This window comes from Cynocephalus volans, chromosome 2, assembly GCF_027409185.1.
Source record: "Cynocephalus volans isolate mCynVol1 chromosome 2, mCynVol1.pri, whole genome shotgun sequence".
NCBI classification, from domain to species: Eukaryota; Metazoa; Chordata; class Mammalia; order Dermoptera; family Cynocephalidae; genus Cynocephalus; species Cynocephalus volans.
This window is the reverse complement of record NC_084461.1, coordinates 118,371,457-118,393,745: the sequence shown is the minus strand read 5'-3', so window position 1 is coordinate 118,393,745 and position 22,289 is coordinate 118,371,457. Positions and strand designations below refer to the sequence as shown.

Sequence of the window (22,289 nt, the reverse complement as noted above, 5' to 3'; positions counted from 1 at the left end):
AAGTATGATTTGTAACAATGTATATGCAAGTAATATTGACTTGATCAACATATGTCAATGTTGAATCCCCGAAATATGTATAATCAATTATGATTCAATAAAAATTTTATAAATAAATAATAAAAACACAAATCTAAAAAAAAAAAAAAAACTCAAAAATCCAAAGTTCAAAGTCCTATCTGTGAAATCAAAAACAAATTATCTACTTCCAAGATACAGTGGTAGGACAAACATAGGGTACGTATTCCCATTCCAAAGGGGAGAAATAGGCCAAAAGAAAGGCGTAGTAGGTCCCAAACAAGTCCAAACCCCAGCAGGGCAGGCATTAAATCTTAAAGCTAGCAAATCACATACCTCGACTCCATGTTCAGTGTCCTCTGCACGCTGGTGTGAGGGATGAGTCTCCAAGTCCTTGGGCAGCTCTGTTCCAATGGCTTTCCTGGTTTCAGGCCATACTTCAGCTTTCCCAGGCTGGTGTTCTACTCTGGTAGTTCTACAGATGTGGGTTCTCCCTGGTGGTCCCACTCTTGCGGCTCCACTAGGTATGGCACTGTTGGGTTCTTCTGCTGTAGCTCGGAGCCCACGTTTCCTCTTGGCAGTGGTCTAGCAAAGACTCTATGCATTGATTCCACCCCTGTGACAGATCTCTTCCTGGGCCCCCATGCTTTTCTATACATTCTTTGAAATTGGGCCTCCACAGCTCTAGCATTCTGTGAACCTGCAGACCTAAAACCACATGGATGCCACCAAGGCTTCTGGCTTGTATCTTTCAAAGCTGTGGATCCAGCCATGCCTGAGGCCAATTTAGCCAAGTCTGGGGCAGCAAGGGTGCTGGAAGCAACATCCCAAGGTGGTCCTGTGCAATGAGCCTGCGGAGAGCACCTCAGGCCTGTGCCTCAAGACCATTCTGTCTCCTTAGCCCTCTGACCCTGCAATGGAAGGGTTGGCCGTAGAGGTTTCTGCAGTGCCTTCAGGGCCTTTCCCCTCTTCTCTTGATAATTTGTTTCTTTTGTACAAACCTTCTTAGAACCATTGCAGTTTTCTCCTGAAAATGCTTTCTGCTTTTCTACCACATGGCCAGGCTGTAAATTTTCCAGATCTTTATGCTCTGCTTCCCTTTTATTTTATTTATTTGTTTATTTAAAAAGATGACTGGTAAGGGGATCTTAACCCTTGACTTGGTGTTGTCAGCACCACGCTCTCCCAAGTGAGCCACTGGCCAGCCCTCTGCTTCCCTTTTAAATTCTGGCTTTACATCATGCCTTTGCTGCCATAACTCAGCATAGGCTGTTAAAGTAGCCATGCTTCCTGAATGCTTTGCTGCTTAGAAATTTCTTCTGTCAAATACTCTAGTTCAGAACTCTTAAGTTCCAACTTCCACAAAGTCCTAGGGCATGGACACAATACAGCCAAGTTCCTTGCCAGTTCATAGCAAGGTTGATCTTTGGCCCAGTTTCTAAAAAGCTCCTTCTCATTTCTATCTGAATGATATATCTACCTTCTCAGAATGGCCTTTACAGTCCATATTTCTATCAGCATTCTGGTCACCACCGTTTAACCAACCTCTAAAACATTCCAAACTTTCCTTGCTTTTCTCATCTTTGAAAAACTTTCACCAGCATCAAGGCTTCTTCTAGCCTGTTCCTCTAAATTCCTCCAGGCTCTCCTCAATACAAAATTCCAAAGCTGCTTCCACATTTTCAAGTATTTGTTGTAAGCAACACCCCTCTTCTCTGGTAACAATTTTCTGTATTTGTCTGTTTCTGTTGCTTATAGCAAAATACCTGGAACTGAGTGATTTGTAAGAAAAATGAAATTTATTGCTTGCAGATACAGAGGCTTGGAAGTCCAAAGTCTAAGGAACACATCTGGTGGTGGTGACAGTGACCCAGGTGTCTCACATTGCAAGATGGTGGAAGTAGAGAGAGCAGAGAGAGAGAGACTAACTTCCTCATTTACTCTCTTTTTAAGGCCCTCAGAACCATGCCCCTGACCACCATTATTAATCCATTCACTGGCATGGTCACACAATCTAATCACCTCTTCAAGGCCCTACCTTTCAATTACTGTGATAGGATTTCCCATACTCCCAACAGTCACAGTGGGGGCCAAGTTTCTTTCTTTCTTTTTTAAAAAAGATGACTGGTAAAGGGGTCTTAACCCCTTGACTTGGTGTTGTCAACACCATGCTCTTCCAAGTGAGCTAACTGGCCATCCCTATATAGGGATCCAAACCCATGGCCTTGGTGTTATCAACACCACACTCTCCCAAGTGAGCCATGGGCTGGCCCCATGGGGGCCAAGTTTCTAATACACAAAACTTGGGGGACACAATTTAAGCTTCAGTAAGTTAAGGAAACATTGAATCCACTACATGTGCCCTACTCTAATAACAACACATACCCTTTCCCCCAAAGTAACCACAATATTGACTTTTATTGTCATGAGTTCCTTACATTTCTTCATGCTTTTAACGCCCAAATGTATATCCATTTAGTTTAATCTAGGTTTTTTTCATGACAGCTTTTGGGAGATATGATTTACATACCATCCAATTCACCCATTTTGTTTTTATTTTTTTTAATATACTTTTTTTGGGTGGCTGGCTGGTACAGGGATCAAATTCTGGACCTTGGTGTTATCAGCATCAGGCTCTAACCAACTGAGCTAACCAGCCAGGCCCTACGCATTTAAAGTGTACAATTCAGAAAACTGGTACCAGAGAAGAGGGGTGTTGCTTATAACAATTCAGTGGTTTCTTAGTATATTCATAGAGTTGTGCAACCATAACCATAATCAATTTCAGAACACATTTATCACCCCAAAAAGAAATCCTATACCCATTAGCAATCACTTCCTATTTTTTCCCTACAACTCCAAGCCAATACAAACAGGTATCTACTTTCTCTCTCATTAGATTTACCTATTCTGGACATTTCATATAAATGGCATTATAAAATATGTGGTCCTTTGGGACTGGCTTCTTTCACTTCACACATTATTTTCAAAGTTCATCCATATCGTAGCATGTATCAGTACTTCATTTTAAAGCTGAATAATATCTCATTGTATGGTGCTATAGATTGGGTGCCCCCCAATCTCATTGAGGCTTAATCCCCAGTGTAACTGTTGAGGGTGGGAAATCCTATTATAGTAATCAAAAGGTGGGACCTTGAATAGGTGATTAGATTCTAGAACCATGCTGTAGTGAATGGATTAAAAATGGTGGTCATGGGTGTGGTTCTGATAGCTTTAAAAGGACCAGTGCGTGAGAACTCTCTCTCTGCCATGCCATTTTTGCAATGGGATACCCCACCGTCACTGAAGCCACCACCAAACAAAGCCTTCACCTGTTGTGTTCCCTGGACTTTGGACTTCCTACCTTCTGAAACTGTAAGCGATAAATTTCGTTTTCTTTAATAAATACCCATTTCTGTATATTTTGATACAAGCAACAGAAACAGACTAATACATATGGATATACCTTGTTTTATTTACCCATTTATCAGTTGATGAACTTTTGGGTTGTTTCCACTTTTTTGCTGTTATGAATGATGCTGCTATGAACATTTGTGTACACGTTTATTTGTGTGGTATATACCTATGAGTTGGAATCGTGGATTATTTGGTAACTATGTTTAATCTTTTGACTAACTTCCAGACTGTTTCCCAAAGTGTTTACATCATTTTACATTCCCACTGGCCAAGTATGAGTGTTACACTTTCTCCATATCTTTTTTGTTTTTTGGATAGCTATACTATCCTTTTTTTTTTTAAAGAAATAAATGTTTTGTTTTGGAATAATTTTAGATTTATAGAAAATTTGCAAAGGTTGTATAGAGTTTCTATATAGCCCTCACCCAGCTTCCATTTACCCTAATATTATCATCTTACATTACTGTGGTATATTTGTCAAAACTGGTCTTGCCTTTTTTATTTAAATAAGATTTGATGTTTTTCAAGTCTCTCTCTCTCTCTTTTTTTCCTTAATGTCCACCAGAGAATTATATTTCCTGCAAATTGGCAGCTGTATCCAGAGGCTGAATTAGTCTGAGGTTCAGTTCTTTTGGCAAGAACATAGGCATTATTGTCTTCTTTAATCAGGAGGCACATAATATCTGAATGTCTCTTTTTTTGATGTTGTAGACATTGATGCTTAATGGCTGGTTTCATCAATTCATGGGGTTTTCAAAATGGTGGTTTTTAACTTTATCATCTCTTTTTAACTTCTTACTCAGAATACTTTTATAAAGGGACATTTTCCCTCATTTGGTTGCCCAGGGATATAGTTCATATAGGATAAATGTTTGATTTATTTATTAATTTTTAAGATGAGTTGGTTCTAAAACGTGATCTCCAAAGACAACTGTAGTGGATTGAACTGTGTCCCCCAAAACTGTGTCCCCAAGTTTTATGTATTAGAAACTTGGCTCCCACTGTGACTGTTAAGAAGGTGGGAAGTACTGTTATGGTAATTGAAAGGTGGAGCCTTGAAGAGGTGATTGGGTTGTAGGACCCTGCAGTAGTGAATGGATTAAAAATGATGGTCAGGGGCATGGTTCTGAGGGCTTTGTAAGAAGAGGAAAGTCTGTCTTGCTCTCTCTCTCTGCTCTCTCTGCTTCTACCATCTTGTAGTGTGAGACCCCTGAATCACTTTTGCCACCACCAAATGGACTTTGGACTTCCCAGCCTCAGAAACTGTAAGCAAAAAATATCATTTTCTTTATAAACTATCCAGTTCCAAGTATTTTGTTATAAGCAACACAAAACAGACTAATACAGCAACCAATTCATTTTTTAAAAATATTACTTAAATATTACTTAAAAATATGGACTTATGGGCTTAAATATATTTAATGGGTTTCAGTGCATGCAATTGTATTACAATTGTATTACCCACCCATCACAAGGATCATGGCCACCACTCCTATAACAAAAGACAGGTTAGCAAGAGAAAAGTACTCCTTGAATGGTCTGGATGCTTTTTTTCTTTTTCTTGCCTAATTGCCTTGGCCTGAACTGCCAGTATAATGTTGACTAGAAGTGATGAGATCAGACATCCTTGTCTTGTTCCTAATCTTAGGGAGAAAGCATGTAGTCTTTCACCATTAAGTATGATATTGGCTTGGATTTTTCACAGATGGCTTATATCAAATTGAGGAAGTTTCCTTTTATTCTTAGTTTGTTGAGTGCTTTTATCATGAAAGGGTGTTGGATTTTGTCAAATGTCTTTTCTGTGTTTATTGAGATATCAAAATGTAAATTGTGATTTTTATTCTGTTGATTTATTTTATTGATGTATCACATTTATTTATTTATTTAGCAGCTGGCCATTATGGGTATCTGCACCCTTGATCTTGGTGTTTTCAGCACCATGCTCCCAAGTGAGCAAACTGGCCAGCCCTGCATTTATTAATTTTTAAATATTAAACCAACCCTGTATTCCTGGAATAAATCCCATTGGTCACCGTATATAATTCTTTTCATATGTTGCTGGATTCAGTTTACTAGTATTTTGTTGAGAATTTTGTGTCCATATTCATAAGAGATATTTGTCTGTAGTTTTCTTTTCTAGTAATGTCTTTATCTGGTTTTGGTATCAGGGTGCTATGGTCTGAATATTTGTTCACTCCAAAGCTCATGTGGAAGTTTGATCCCCAATGTGGCAGCATTGAAAGGTGGGGTCTTTGGGAGGGGATTGGATTGTGAGAGCTATGCCCTCATGAATGGATTAATCCACTTGTGACTTAATGGATTAATGGATTAATGGATGAGTGAGTTATCAGGAGAGCAGCCTGGTAGCTTTATAAGGAGAGAAAATGAGCATGCTAATGAGCTTTTGCCCCTTTTGCTATGTATATGATACCCTGCACCACCTTGGGACTCTGCCAAGAGTTCCCATTAGGAAGAAGGCCCTCACCTGATGTACCCCCCTCGATCTTGGACTATTCTCAGCCTCCAGAACTGTAAGAAATACATTTTGTTTCTTTATAAATTACCCAGTTTCAGATATTCTATTGTAAGTGACAGAAAACAGATTAATATGCAGGGTAATACTCATACTGGTCCTTAAAAACGGGTTGGGAAGGGTTCACTCTTCAATTTTTTGAAAGACTAGGTGAAGAATTGGTATTAATCTTCTTTAAATGGTAGAATTCAGCAGTGAAGCCATCTGATCCTGGGCTTTTGTGTGTGTGTGTGTGGGTAGTTTTTTTTTTGTTGTTGTTCTTGTTTTTTGGGTAGTTTTTTGATTACTAATTCAGTCTTCACTTTTTACAGATTTATTGAGATTGTTTCTCTATGAGCCAATTTTAGTAGTTTGTGTTTTTCTGGGAAGCTGTTGTAAATGTGTTATCTAATTTATTAGCAAGCAATTATTCTTTGTATTCCTTTATAATCCTTTTTATTTCTGTAAAGTCAATTAATTTCCTCTTTAATTTCTTTCTTTCTTTCTTTCTTTTTTTTTTGTAAAAAGATGACCGGTAAGGGGATCTTAACCCTTGACTTGGTGTTGTCAGCACCACGGTCTCCCATGAGAGCTAACCTGCCATCCCTATATAGGGATCCGAACCTGTGGCCTTTGTGTTATCAGCACCACACTCTCCCAAGTGAGCCATAGGACAGCCCTCCCTCTTTAATTTCTGATTCTAATAATTTGAGTCTTCTCTCTTTTTTTTTCCTTGATCATTCTAGTTAAATGTTTGTCAATTTACAAAAAACCAGTTTTTGATTTCATTAATTTTCTCTATTTTTTTCTTATTCTCTGTTCCATTTGTTTTCACTTTAATTTTTATTATTTCCTTCCTTTTGTTAGCTTTAGGTTTAGTTTGTTCTTATTTCCCCTGTGTCTTAAGTTGGAAGGTTAGGTTATTAATTTGGTATTTTTCTTCATATAGGCATTACAGCTATAAATTTCCTCTAAGTACTGCTTTACCTGTATCCCATACATTTTGTATGTTGTCTTCATTTTTATTTATCTCAAAGTATTTTCTGATTTCTCTTTTAATTTCTTTTTTGACTCATTAATTATTTAGTAGTGCTTTGTTTAATTTATAGGTATTTGAGAATTCATTCCTGCTATTGATATCTAATTTTATTCCATTGTGAACTTTGTATCATTTCCGTCCTTTAAAATTTATTGGGGTTTGTATATGGCTTAGCATATAAACTGTCCTGGAGAATGTTACGTGTGATTTGAGAAGAATGTATATTCTAGTGTTGTTGGGTGGTGTGTTCTATAAATGTCGATTAGGTCTAATTAGTTTATAATGTTAAGCATGTCTTCTGTTTCCTTGTTGATCTTCTGTTTAGTTGTTTTAGACACATTTATAATTGTTATATCTTTCTGATGTATTGACCCTTTTATCATTATGAAATTTCCCTCTTTATCTCTAGTAACATTTTTTTGTTAAAAGAATATTTTCACTGATATTAGTGTAGCTATTCCATCTTTCTTGTGGCTGTTATTCACATGATATATTTTCTCATGCCTTTAACTTTTAACCTGTTTGTATCTTTGAACACAAAGTATGTCTTTCCCAAACAGCATATGGTTGGGTCATGTTTTTTTTTTTTTCCCCTCCAGACTGATCATCTCTGTTTTTTGTTTGGGTTGTTTAATCTATTAACATTTAATGTTATTATTGATATAATTGTACTTAAAACTGTTGTTTTAGGGTTTTTTTTGTGTGTGTGTAATTTTTTTCCTTTGTTGCTCCCTTCCTACATTCTTTGGCATTAAATGATTATTTTTTAATTATCATTTTAATTTGTTTAATAATTTTTTACTATATTTTTTGATGGTTTTTTTTTTTGATGGTTGCTCTAGGCTTATCATATATACCTTAGCTAATCAGAATCAACTTCCAATTTATAGTAGCTTAATTTTAGTGATATAGATATAGAAAAGTTATTCTTTTTTCCCCCTTTGTATGGTATATTTGTTGTACATACTACATCTATTAATATTACAAACTGAACAATACACTGTTATAATTATTACTTTACCATCTATAGTCATTTCCTTACCCAATACAGTTTTGCTTCCTCTCACTTCCTTTTTGCTATTATGGATAAATATATTACACATATTGCATTTCTAATGTTATAGGCCCAATAATCTATTATATGGATATTATTTTATACAATTGCTTTTAAAATTAATTAAGAGACAAAAGGAGAAAATTATGTATTTATAATGCCTTTTATAATTACATAATTACATTTACTAGGTTTTTTTTTTTTTTGGTTTTTTGTGTGTGGATTTAGATTACTCTTTGGGGTCACTAGCTTCAATCTTAAGAACTTATTTTAGTATTTCTTCTTGGGTGTGTTGGCTAGCAACAAATTCTGTCAGTTTTTGCTTATGTTGGGAAGTCTTAATTTCACCTTTATTTTTAATTTAAATTTAATTTAATTTAATTTTTTAATTTTTAATTTTTTTTATTTTAACTTCTCAATATACATTGTAGCTGATTTTCATGTCCCTTTATCTGTTCCTCTTTTCCCCTTCTCTCTATCCCCTCCCCCCTTTCACCTTTATTTTTGAAATAGCTTTGCTGGATATAGGATTTTTGATTGACAGTTTGCTTTTGTTTTTGTTTTTAAGCACTTTGAATTGTTGTACCACTGCCTTCTAGCCTACATTATTTCTATAGAGAAGTCTGCTGTTAATCTTGTTGAGGCTCTCTTGTAAGTGATTTGTTTTTTTCTTGCTGCTTTCGAGATTTTCTTCTTGTCTTCACTTCCAGCATTTTTATTAATGATGTGTTTTGGATCTCTTTGTATGTTTATATGTGGAGTTTTTTTTGAGCTTTATGGATTTGTAGGTTATAAGTAAATAAATTGCAATACGTTTGGACAGTTTTCATCCATTCTTTCACCAATTTTTTTTCTTTTTCTCTCTTCTCATTTTGGCATTTTCAGTATATATATGATGTTGCACTTGATGTGTCTGATATTTCTCCAAGGGTCTTTTTAAAAAAAATTCTTTTTATTCTCTCTTCTTCAGCTTGCATAATCTCTATTGATCTATTTTCATTTATGAATTCTTTTGTCTGCCTGTTCAAATCTACGGTTCAGCCCCTCTAGTGAATTTTTTATTTCAGTTATTGTACTTTTAAACTCCAGAATTTCCACTTTGTTCTTTTTATATATATAATTTATATTATTTGATTGATATTCTCTATTTGATGTGACATTGTCATCATATCTTCCTTTACTTTTTTTCTTTTCGCTTGAATTCAATCATTGAATTTCTTTACTTCCTTAATCATGCTTTCCTTTAGTTCTGTGAACACGTTTATAATGGTTATTTTGAAATATTTTTCTGCTAAATTTAAAACTGGTTATTCTTACAGGCAGTTTGGGTTGCTTGCTTTTTTTATGGTGTATGTATATATTTCTTTGGATGTCTTGTCATTTTTATTGGAACCTGAACATTTTAGATAACATATTGCAGCAACTCTGGGTATGGGACTTCTCTCTCTGGCCCTTGTTGTTATTTGCTTGTTTGTATTATAGTCACTGGTTGAATTATTTTAGTCAAGCCTATTCCTACTCCCTCCGTCCACCCACCCCAAGTATTAAACCTCTGTAGTTGCTCCTTAGTGAGGCACAGCTTTGGGTGGGCCAACAGTCACCCTGGGATGACAGCGGTATTGATAGGGTTATCTTTTTTTCTTTTCCTGACAATTCCTAGCTGTTAAACTCCACTAATTGGTGGCTTTTTGCTCTACTGTTTTCTACATTTCCCTGGGACTTAAATTGCTCTGAACTATTCCAGTCAAATTGTGGCTCCTTTGAAGGAATTATTTCTGCAGTTAATGTTTACTATTTGTTCTGACTCCAGGAAGTCCTCTCCAAACCATCTTATTTCATGATTGTTTTCCACACTAGCTAGTCTGTAGTATAGACTATATCTTCATTAAATCCATAAATCTCCACTCAATAGTCTTTCACCACATTCTCCACTATTCTTGAGTGTACCCTTAGCCTTGAACTTCTCTACACTTTTTTGCAAATGAAGTCAATTCATTTGGAAGAGATTAAGAGCCATCTCTTTTATGGCCTGCTTCTTCCCACAGGCAGAATCTCTGACCCAGGGTTCTGGAGCTGGGTTAGGTTAATGGCAATGGCAATCTCCTTTCTAAGTAATTCTCCTGCTCTAGGAGCTTAGTGCTCAGTGAGGTGTGTGTGTGGGGAGGCAGCAGCTTGAGGTCGCCTCAGCTTGTTTCTCCTGGCAGTGAAACCACTGCCTCATGAGCTGGGGCAAAGGCAATTCTCAGTGCACCACACCCAAGGTAGAGCCATTGTTTAATGAATGGGGACTGGTTGGAAGAAGGGACCCCCATCTCTTACCCCTACTCATCCAGGACTTACTCTCAGCAACAGGTAGTTGGGAAAGTATGAGAAATGATGATATTCTGATCCTCCTGGGAAGAAAGCCCTTCAACTGGGTGCTGGGGGAAGATGGAGCCTTAGACTGAAGTCTTTGCCTCATTTAGCTGAGACTGAGGAAGGAGGGAGTTGTCTTGGTCTAAACACTGTAGAGTCATCTTTCTTACTGAATATTTATAGATTTTCTTCAATGGATATTTCTTTATTTGATGTTTGCCCTTAGGACTATTTCCAGAGGCTTTAAATCATTGTGTTTAAAAAAAAAAATTTGTCCTAATTTGACTAGGGAGTAGAGCAGTTTTCTCTTCACTGTCATGCCAGAAGTCCATCCCTATGCTTCTTTTTAATCTCCTCCTTACCCCTGCATGTTAGTGGTAAGCTTGGTTGGATCTGCTTTTCTTGACCAAGGCTTGAGCCTAATACCTTCACTCCCAGTAGGTAGGAGATTAATTTTGGTTTCATTCTTTCTAGCAGACCACTCTTTTTCTGTGGTTGATATGAGGAGGAGAGATTGTCTATATAGCTGAACTAGGACTTACTCATATTTTGGATAATGAGGGAGCCCTTTAAGATTACCGCTGCAATGATAATCAGCTGGATATATTGTCTTCCATTGCTTTTTGAAAGTCCCGCCTAGATAAATCTTTGCATTTTTGCAGATTATGGCTTACCTTACTAAATTGTACTATGAAAGTTCACATCAAGCTGAAAAGTAAACTGGCTTGTGTAGCAGTGTTTTTAGTGTCTCTGTTGGAAGTGGATGAGGTGAGTAGGAATTGCATTCTGTGGGGAGAGCACTTAAAAATAATTTACTTAGAGATTTGAGGGCTAAAACTTGGTCTTAATTTTATTGATTTTCACTAAAACTTACTAATTTCCATTAAGTTCTTAAAACTTGTGACATAAGCAAGCTTGTAAGTTTCCTATTATATCATCCAGTTGTGTTTATAATATAGACTTGAAAAATTGTATACACTACAATTTCCTTATTCTTTAAATAATTATCTAGCAATACAAACACATATCTGTCTCCTTCTTTTTAAACATAAATAAGAGTATATATATATATTACAGAGTATATATATATTTTATAGAATCTTGCTTTTTTCTTCTCTTTTAATTTTTTAAAATTAACAGACTTAAATTTTTACCGAAGTTTTAGGTTTATAGAAAAATTTAACCGAAAGTGCAGAGTTTCTCTTATACCTCCTTCGCCCCACTCCTGCAACATTTCACTATTATTAACATCTTGTTGGGCTGGCTGGTTAGCTCAATTGATTAGAGCATGGTGTTATAACACCAAGATCAAAGGCTTAGATCCTTGTACTGGCCACCCACTAAAAACAAAGCAAAACAAACAAATCATGTATTAGTGTGGTACAGTTATTACAATTGATGGACCATTATTACTGTTATCTAAATTTTATAGTTTACATTAGGGTTACTCTTTGTGTTGTACTTCTTGGCTTTTGATAAATGTATACTGTCATGTATCCATCATTATAGGCTCGTATAGAATAGTTTTATGACCCTAAAAATTTTTTGTGCTCTACCTTTTTATTCTTTTCCCCCTCTCCCTGAACTCCTGAAAACCACTGATCTTTTCACTGTCACTGTACTTTAGCCTTTACAGAATGTCCTATATTTGGGATCATACTGTGTATACCCTTTCCAGACTAGCTTCTTCAACTTAGCAAAGTCTGTTTAAGGTTTTTCCATGTTCTTTGTTTGTTTGTTTTGTTGGTTGATAGCTCATTTCTCTTTTACTTCTAAAAAATATTTTATTGTATGTGTGTACCACAGTTTGTTTATCCATTCACCTGTCAAAGGACATCTTGATTGCTTCTGAGTTTTTGGCAATTATGAAGCATGCTACTATAAACATTCATATCCCAGTTTTTGTATGGTCATAAATTTTTAACTCATTTGGGTAAATACAAATGAGTGTGATTGCTGGTAAGACTATATTTAGCTTTGTATGTAGCTGTCAAACTGTCCTCTAAAGTACTGTATAATTTCACATTTCTACCAGCAATGAATGAGAGCTCCTGTTGCTCTATGTTCTCATCAGCATTTAGTGTTGGTGGTGTTTTGAATTTAACTATTCTAATAGGTGTGTAATCGTACCTCATTGTTGTTTTAATTTGCGATTCCCTTAGTGATATATGATATTGAGCGTCTTTTAATATGCATATTTGCTGTCTTTGGTGAGGTTGCTTGTCCTATTTTAAAATTGGGTTATTTTCTTATTGTTGAGTTTTAAGTGTGTTTTGTATATTTTGGATACATATCCTTTATCAGATAAGTGTTTTGCAAATATTTCTTCCCAGTCTGTGGCTTGTTTTTTAATGCTCTTAACAGGGTCTTTCACAGAGCAGAAGTTTTTAACTTTAATGAAGTTCTGCTTATCAATTTTTTTCTTTTCTGGATTATGCTTTTAGTGTTGTATCTAAAAACTCATAAACAAACCAAGGTCATCTAGCTTTTCTCCTATGGGATTGTCTAGAGGTTTTTAAATTTTGCATTTTACATTTAGGTCCATCATCCATTTTGAGTTAATTTTTATGAAAGGTGAAAGGTTTACATCTTGATCTATTTTTTTGCAGTTGGATGCCCATTTGTTCCAGCACTATGTGTTGAAAAGACTATCCTTTCTCAACTCTTTTGCCTTTGCTTTGTCAAAGATCAGTTGAGTATGTTTGAGAGTATTTCTTTGCTCTTTACTCTGTTCTCTTGATCTATTTGTCTATTTTTTCACCAACACCACATTGTTTTGCTTATTGTAGCTTTATAGTACAACTTGAAGTCAGGTAGTATTATTCCTTTGACTTTGTTGTTCTTCTTCAACATTGGGTTGGCTATTCTGGGTCTATTGCCTTTCCAAATAACCTTTACAATCAATTTGTCAATATCTACAAAATAATGTAGTGGGATATTTTTAATTGACAGATAATTGCATGTATTTATCATGTACAACATGATGTTTTGAAGTATATATATATATATATATATATATTGTGGAATGACTCAATCTAGCTAATTAACATATGCATTACCTCACATTGTTATCATTTTATAATTTACTGGGATTTTAAATGTGATTGCATTGAGTCTTTTATAAAGTTTGGGAAAACTGACATCTTGGCAATATTGAGCCTTCCCATCCATGAACATGAACTAACTCTCCATCTATTTAGATCTTCTTTGATTTACTTCATGAATCTTGCTTTTTTCCCTTGACAATTTATCTTAAAGCTCATTCCATTTCAGCACATATAGATAGACCGACCTCGTCATTTTTAATAGCTGAATAATATTTCATTGTGTGGTTGTACAAAAATTTACTTAGCCATTCCCTTACTGATGGATGTTTAGGTTGTTTCCAGTCTTTTTCTACCACAAGCAATGCTGCAGTGCAATTCTCATATAATTTATCTTTGTGCAGACATGTGAGTATATCTTAGGATAAATTCCTAGGAATAACGTTGTACAGTCAAAAGTATGTATTACTTTAATTTGTTTGAGTAGCTTTTGCCAAGTTTTTTTTTTTTTTTTTAGTGGCTGGCTTGTACAGGGATCTGAACCCCCAATTTTCTCTCCGAAGAAATATAATTTTACACTCCCAAAACAGTACACGGAAATATTTATTCCCCATTGCCTCACCAATATAGCAGTTATCAGTTCTTATAATCTTTCTCATTTAGATCAGTGAAAAATAGATCTCATTGTGTTTATATTTCTTTTAAATGGGAGGGGTTGGGTATCATTTTACCTATTTAAAAGTCCCTGGGATAGAAACTATCTTAAAAAACGTTATGTGGAAAAAAATTACAGGTTATAGCTGACTCATAACGGGTTAAGATAAATAATTAAAATGTAAGTGGTAAAAATATTTGAGATTAAAAATTTTTAAATGTAAGATTTTATTATTCAGTTATTCTAATTCATAAGCCATTATGATAATATCCTTATATAAATATCTGGAACAATTTTAGAATTAGTTACTTTTTATCTAGACTTGCTACTTTTCTTCTCATGCAACTTAATTACAAATTGTTTAATGTTATTATAATAAAATGGTATACTGTTTAATGTATATTCTAAAGTTGGCATATGATGCTGCAGTGAAAATTCATAAATGATACCACTTAAATATTCTTTAACCTTGATCTTATTAAATTTTTTTTTTAGATTAGATATTTTACATATGAGGAGTCTTCAAAAAGTTCATAGAAAGATTTGTATTATCACTTAATTTCATTTTTTCACAAAACAGTTGAAGTATCCTTGTATTTCTGCATGAAAAGGTGATTTATTCTGATCTGTTTCAGACCTGTGGATATCTGGGCTTTAGGATGTATGATCATTGAGATGGCCACTGGAAATCCTTTTCTTCCTAGCAGCTCTGATTTGGATTTACTACATAAGATTGTTTTAAAAGTAGGTAGGTATTGCTAAAATATTCTGTTACACATCTAAAATAGATATTGCCAGATCAATTCTGCTTGATATTTAAATTTAGCTTTTCTGCATAAGAACAGGGAAGGATATTGTTTTGATGATGGCAGCAGATGGATACCTTGGGCTGATAAAGAAGGCAGAAAATTCTGTTTTTCCAAATAATATTTTCTTTGCCAGGATGCAAATAGCTAACCCATATGTTGACGGTTGATGCTAAGAAAAATAGTACAATAGCAAAGTACTTCAATTTGTCTAGAAATTGTTTTTAAATTTTGGCTTCTACAAATATTTGCACCTCTAAACAAGGACTTTTAGATAACAGAGTTAAATCAGATGCTTTTTTAGAGACAGAAAATCTATTATTTACTTAGAAACCACTCTCCTTTTTTAAAAAACCCACAATAGATAGCCAGGTACCTAAATAACTTATTCAAGAATATATTTCATGAAAGTTTAATTATTTGATGATCTGCTTGGACTGCCCAGATATTTTGATGGTTAGCATTGCACATGGTATTTCAATGATTTATCTGTAATATTTCTGAATGAGGAACTTGAGGAGCCCTTTGTGTGTGGGGAAGCTAGACATAGACGTGATTACAGGATAATGAGGAAGGTAGTGTGAACATTTATAAAAACAAAGAAATCTGGATAAATATTGATTTAAGATACAGGTCAGGGCCTTAAAGCATCAGACGTTTTTGTGTCTTTAATGTTCTGGTTATGGGCCGAGCCTGTGGCGCACTCGGGAGAGTGCAGCACTGGGAGCGCAGCGACGCTCCCGCCGCGGGTTCGGATCCTATATAGGAATGGCCAGTGCACTCACTGGCTGAGTACCGGTCACGAAAAAGACAAAAAAAAAAAAAGAAATTAATGTTCTGGTTATGAGATTAAAGTTAGAAGGAAGTTTAGAGATAATGGGATTAATCTTGTCATTTTGCAGATTAGGAAACCAAGGCACAAAAGGGGAAGAGATTTGCCCAAGGTCACAGGATTAATTACAGCAAAACATGCAAGAATTTAGTTATCTCTGCTACTATTTATAGTTCTTTCCATTCTACTACTACTCTCTAGCCTTGTATCTTCTTTGCAATATTTTTTCTTTCTAAATAATTTAAATATTTTAGCTGTGTAAGTAAGGGTTCAACATATTTCGCTGATTAACACTTGATAGTGAAACCATTTTGATACCCATATGGAAGTGTGTTAAAAGTTTGAATGTGCTTTTCATGATAGCATTACATATTATGTCTTACGGTTTGGGAAAAGAAAATGAACCTGGTGGTTTCACATTCTCTGCTGCCTATGTGTTATCCCAGATTACTGGGGAAACCTCAATTTTTTTATGACATCTTTAAATAGTTTCTTGTTCAACTTCAAAAAATTAAAACACATAATTGTTATTCTTTCTTGTTTGAGTTTTCACTAATTTAATGCTGATCACAAAGCAATTTAAATTTTTTGATGGTAGACTAATTTCTCTGTTTTCTTATATGTGTTTTTTTTTCTCTTTTCAGGCAATCTGACGCCTCATTTGCAGAATATCTTTTCCAAGAGTCCAGTTTTTGCTGGGGTGGTACTTCCCCAAGTTCAACACCCCAAAAGTGCAAGAAAAAAATACCCAAAGCTTAATGGATTGTTGGCAGATATAGTTCACGTATGTTAAGAGATTAATAATTTATATCTGAGAAATTTGCGTAAATTTTAATAGTTTAAAATTTTTACTTTAGGGCCGAGCCGGTGGCGCACTCGGGAGAGTGCGGCGCTGGGAGCGCAGTGACGCTCCCGCCGCGGGTTCGGATCCTATATAGGAATGGCCCGTGCACTCACTGGCTGAGTGCAGGTCTCGAAAAAGACAAAAAAATAAATAAATAAATAAATAAAATAAAATAAAATAAAATTTTTACTTTAATGAAATTCCAGAAGGAATCCTAAAGTAATTTTTTCTATAGAAAGTTAAATCTTTAATCCAGAGAAATTAAAATTCATAGACTGTTAGAATTGAATGCCCCATAAGACAATTATATTCATTATTTTTAGTTTATCCTAATTTTTATGATAATTAGGTATAAACTGGAAAAATTCTGAGGACTTAACCATGTTTATCACCACCTTTTAACATCCAGTCTAGCCAGGTTAGGGATTTATTCTTTGTACTGTGGTATCCTAAGGTATCTTCAAGGCATGGCCAGCTGCAATTCTAATTTTGTTTGAATATACACCGTTGCCAAAATTCACCTTGAATTGTAGAAAACAAAAACATTATGTAAACCTTTTAAAAAGTATTTTAATGTTTAAGTTTTGTTTCAACTAGGCAATAAATATACCAACACATTTAGTACCAAATCCAAAATGTAATATGGGTTTACTATGGAAAATAAATTTGCTTTCATTTCTTTAAGCAGACAATTTCCTTTACCAGGGGCAATTAAGATCACTTATTCCTAACATACAGCCCTTAACGAAAAGTGGTTCCCTAAATTTCAGAACAAGTATAGTGTAGTGTTTAAAAGAGGCTCTGGAATCACACAGACTACATAAAAAACCCAGATCTCACTGATTAGCTCTGTAACCTTAATCTCTCTGCCTCAGTTTACTGGGCTAAAAAATGACGATAGTAGTTCTTATCTTCTGGGGCTAGAGGGTTAAATGAGGTAATGTTGGAAATGTGTTCAGCACAGGGCCCTGAATAAGCTGTCAACAAATGTTAATTGCTGTTTTTGCTGTTACTGATATAAACCTATGCATACTCATATGTGACATCTAAAGAATATTATTGAAAGAAAAAAATTGTTTAATTGATATGTAGAGAGAACTGGATTTATTAAAACTCAGATTTCTTTACTACATTTCCAGCTTAATTTCTTTTTTCTTATATTTTATAGTTTTAATTATACAAGAAATATATAATAATTATCGAAAAAATAGAAAATACACAATAAACAAAAAGAAACTAAGTTATCCCAACTCCCATAACCCAGAAAAAATTACTATTAACATTTTGGTTTAAATACTTCTAGAATTTTCCCAACCAAATATATGTATAGAAATGTGTGCTTTTTACAAGGTGTCATACTTAACATACTGCTAAGTAATCTGTTTATTTTTACTTAGCAGTATATCGTAAACATACATCTATGCCAATAAATATGAAATCACATCATAATTTTCGATGGCTGCATAGTATTTCTTTGTATGACTATACCGTTAATTTATTTAATTAACTTGCATTTTTTTTTTTTTGGCAGCTGGCCGGTATGGGGATCCAAACCCATGACCTTGGAGCTATAAGGCTCACTCTAACCAACTGAGCTAACCAGCCAGTCTGACTTTGCATTTTGGACATTTAAGTTACTTTTTTTTTTTTTACCCTCTGCTATTGATGAGGATGTTACAACATCTTTTGTATTTGTCTTTATGCACCTTAGGTTACATTGCTAGAAGTGGGATTAGTGGGCCAAAGGGTTTACACATTTTATAATTTTTGATATATTTTGCTATTTTTTTCCAGAAAGGTTTCACTGATTTATATCCCTACTGTCAATCTAGCATTGGTTATTATAGTTTTAAAAATCTTTGCCAGCTTAATAATCTAGAAATGATATCTTTTTAAAAATTGCTTCTTTTAAAAAATTTATATCATTACAGGAGGAGTTGAAAATTTTGTTAATATTCAATGGCTGTTTGTATTTCTTTTTTTTAAAGAATTCTTAAACTATTTGTCAATTAGATTATTTATATTTTTTCATATTGACTTGTAAAATAATAAGGATATTAATGTTTTGAAGTCTGGCTTGAGGAAGTAACCGCTTGAGCTAAAGCCGACCCAGGATATTAATGTTTTGTCATAAGTTGCAAATACCTTTTTCACAAGTAGAATAATTCAGTGATTTGGAATGACACATTTATCATAAACCAGAATGCTTATACATGCTTGGGTCTTTTTCTGTTCCATTGATTTCTCTCTTTATTCTAGAATTAGTACGATTTTGATTGATTATTGTAACCTTAAAATAAATTTTTTTTTTTTTTTTTTTGGTCTTTTTCGTGACCGGTACTCAGCCAGTGAGTGCACCGGCCATTCCTATATAGGATCCGAACCCGAGGCGGGAGCGTCGCTGCGCTCCCAGCGCTGCACTCTCCCGAGTGCGCCACGGGCTCGGCCCCAAAATAAATTTTAATATGTGGTGTAGGACATGTATTTTTTCCCAGATATAAATTTTCTAAATAACTTTATTGAGGTTTGATTTATGAACAGTAAATTACACATACTTCAAATGTACGATTTGATGAGTTTTGATAGACATACACATGCTGAACCACCACAACAGTCAAGATACCTAATATTTCCATCATCCTCCAAAATTTCCTTGTGTCCTTTTGCAACCCAGCTTTCTCTCCATTCCTGTCCCCAGACAACCAATGAGTTGCTTTCTGTCACCATAGATTAGTTTACATTTTATAGAATATTATATAAATAGAACCATACAGTATGTACACTTTTATGTCCGGCTTCTTCCACTTAGCATAAAGATTGAGAGATTCATTCATGTTTTGGTGTGAGTGAGTAATTTGTTCCCTTTTTTGCTGATTAGTATTGCATGTATGAATATACCACAATTTTTTATCCATTGCCCTGTTGATGGACACTTGGGTTGTTTCCCATTTTTGGCTATTACAAATAAAGTTGCCATGAGTACTCGTGTACAAGTCTTTGTGTGAATGTATATTTTCATTCCTCTTGGCTAAATATCTAAGAGTGGAATGGCTGGGTCATAAGGTAGGTATATGTTTAATTTTTGAAGAAACTGACAATTTGTTTCCCAGAGTGTCACATTTTACATTTTCCAAAATAGGGCATATGTTTAAATCTTCTGAATTATATTATTCACAGAAAGACTGTCTCTAATTTGTCTCCCACTAACACGCTATGATTTGGGCAGACCTTTTAGCATTTTTCTTATTAAGTTTTATTGATGGATTACTACTGTGTTCTAAAATAAGCACATATTTTTAGCTAGTTGCAGTTTTAAGTATCTAGGTATTCCCACATAATAAAGTAGGTAATACTTCACTTTGTGAATTAATTTTTTAAATAGTGGTAAAAAAAAAACCATATAACATGAAATCTACTCTCTAACCAGGTTTTTAAGTGTACAGTACAGCATTTTTAACTATATGCACATTGTTGTATAGCAGATCTGTAGAACTCTTCCTGTGACTCAATTAAAACTATGTATTTTGAAATAAGCAGAAGCAAAATATTGTATAAAATTACCCTGGATTTTCTAGATTTTAATTCTTGCTCCTCTACTCATGGATCTTCAACAAATTACTTAACCTCCCTGGGTCTCAGTCTCCTCGACTATACGATGAGGATAATAATAATATCTACTATGTAGGATTGTTGTTGGGATGAAGTGATAGGAAAAGGCTAGGGCATTGTCCGGTACATAGTAAGCATTAATAAAAGTTACCTATTTTTATTATGTTTTTCCTTCCTTCAGAAAAAGAATGAAAATTCTGAAGTAGATGCCTTTTATTCATATTCTGTCTTTAATATTTTGATTAAAGAAATGCATTCTATTTATGGTTATATTTATTTAATTAAGTATAAATTATGTACAACTTAATATTCAAAATTTCCTTGCATTGTTTTTGTTTTTTGTTATTTTTGGTTGTTTCTCTACATAGTTGAAGTACTCTTAAGGCAGGGACCAGAAAAGGGCTGTTCTAATAATAGATTATTAAAAGATTTGGGGGCTTGAATATTTGCAAAATTGTATTACACCATAGAAAGAGGACTGGATTTGGAGTCAGAAAACACAGGGTAAAATTCTAGTTTGGCAAATCGCTAATAATGTAAGTGCAAATTTCTCAGGGAGATAAATGGTCAGAACTTACTCAGAAATTCCTGAGGTCTATGTCTATCTTTTCAAGACCCTTTTAGCTCTGGATAATTAATTATTTCATTTATTGAATAAACTTAAGTTTTACCATATGGAGACCTGTTAATAGCTCATTTATTAAAATCTTTTTCCTTTTCAAGGCTTGTTTACAAATTGATCCTGCTGAGAGGATTTCATCTACTGATCTTTTGCATCATGAGTATTTTACTAGAGATGGATTTATTGAAAAGTAAGCATTTTGAATGAAAGTGGTTTTTTTAGCATTTTATATTAGGAAATTTTACTAGCAGGAGAATTGCTACTTAGGTTAATGTTACATAAAAAATATCTAACAGACGCTGAGTTATTGTATCAGGTATTGACTAGGTATTTGGTAGACTTACAGGTATCATAGGTGAAAATTCTAGTAATAAAAATAATTGCAGCTAATGTTTGTTACACAGTTACAATGTCCTAGGCTGTGTGCTGAATTCTTTATATAGTACGATTTCAGTGTTGTCATAGAACAGAGATAATATTAAATACACTGTTGGGAAAATAGAATAATTTAATCAGGCCTCCTTGCCTTGGGTCTGGCTGGGGGTGGTGCAGCGCATTCTTTGTAAATAAGTTGTGCATGGGTGGAGTTCATGTGCATGGGCAGTGCCACCACTTGGCTGGTGTTGACTGCCTCGGGCAGCTGCTGCGTGTGCGGCCATGCTCTCAAACCTACGGCTCCAAGGACCTTTTGGCTGCTTACCTAGCTTGTAGACCTGCCTGTGAAGGGTTTGTGACCCAATCTGGAAAACGGGCTTGAGGGGTCTGTGAACTCCAGACCCAGACCTAGGTCAATATACACAAACAATACTTTTTAGCTTTACTCCCATTTGGACCTCTGACTCAGTGATTAATCTTGGTCTTTCTACTTCTGATTGCATCTTTGATCTATATATTATAATTAGCAGTTACTTCCGAAATGATTCTTTTCTCCATTTATTGTCTGTTGTCTTATCCTACCCACTAAATTGGAAGTTCCCTGAAGATAGAGACCATGCTTTGAAGTTATAGCTCTTCTGTGTTCCACATTGCCTATGACATGCTCAGCATGTAGTATGTAATGCCAATTTAGATTTATTAGTCAACCATATTTCTAAAAAACACCATTTTATATTTGGGCTTTGAAAGAAACAGGAAAAGTTTCTTATTAATTGCAAAATCATTCAGTCGGCCTTTGGACCTGAAGTCAGAGAGACGGACATCTAATAAAAATGCGATAGAGTTCGGGCCGGCCCGTGGCTCACTTTGGAGAGTGTGGTGCTGATAACACCAAGGCCACGGGTTTGGATCCCTATATAGGGATGGCCAGTTAGCTCACTTGGTAGAGCATGGAACTGGCAACACGAAGTCAAGGGTTAAGATCCCCTTACCGGTCATCATTTATAAAAAAAATGCGATAGGGTTAAAGTCAGGTATGGAAAAGTCCAGGAACTGCCCCTGGAGATAGACTAAATAGAAAAAGGCAAAGAAAAGAGAATCTTTGAG

General features: G+C 34.8%; 1 protein-coding gene across 1 annotated transcript in view; it reads left to right on the top strand.

Moving 5' to 3' along the window:
- The window catches only part of CDKL3 (cyclin dependent kinase like 3), a 50,481-nt gene that overhangs the window by 19,828 nt on the left and 8,364 nt on the right, over nt 1–22,289 (top strand). Inside the window, exons 5-7 of the mRNA XM_063086640.1 lie at nt 14,730–14,842; nt 16,377–16,516; nt 20,909–20,997. Of these exons, the coding sequence (XP_062942710.1) occupies nt 14,730–14,842; nt 16,377–16,516; nt 20,909–20,997 (342 nt within the window). The remainder of the gene's footprint in view (nt 1–14,729; nt 14,843–16,376; nt 16,517–20,908; nt 20,998–22,289) is intronic.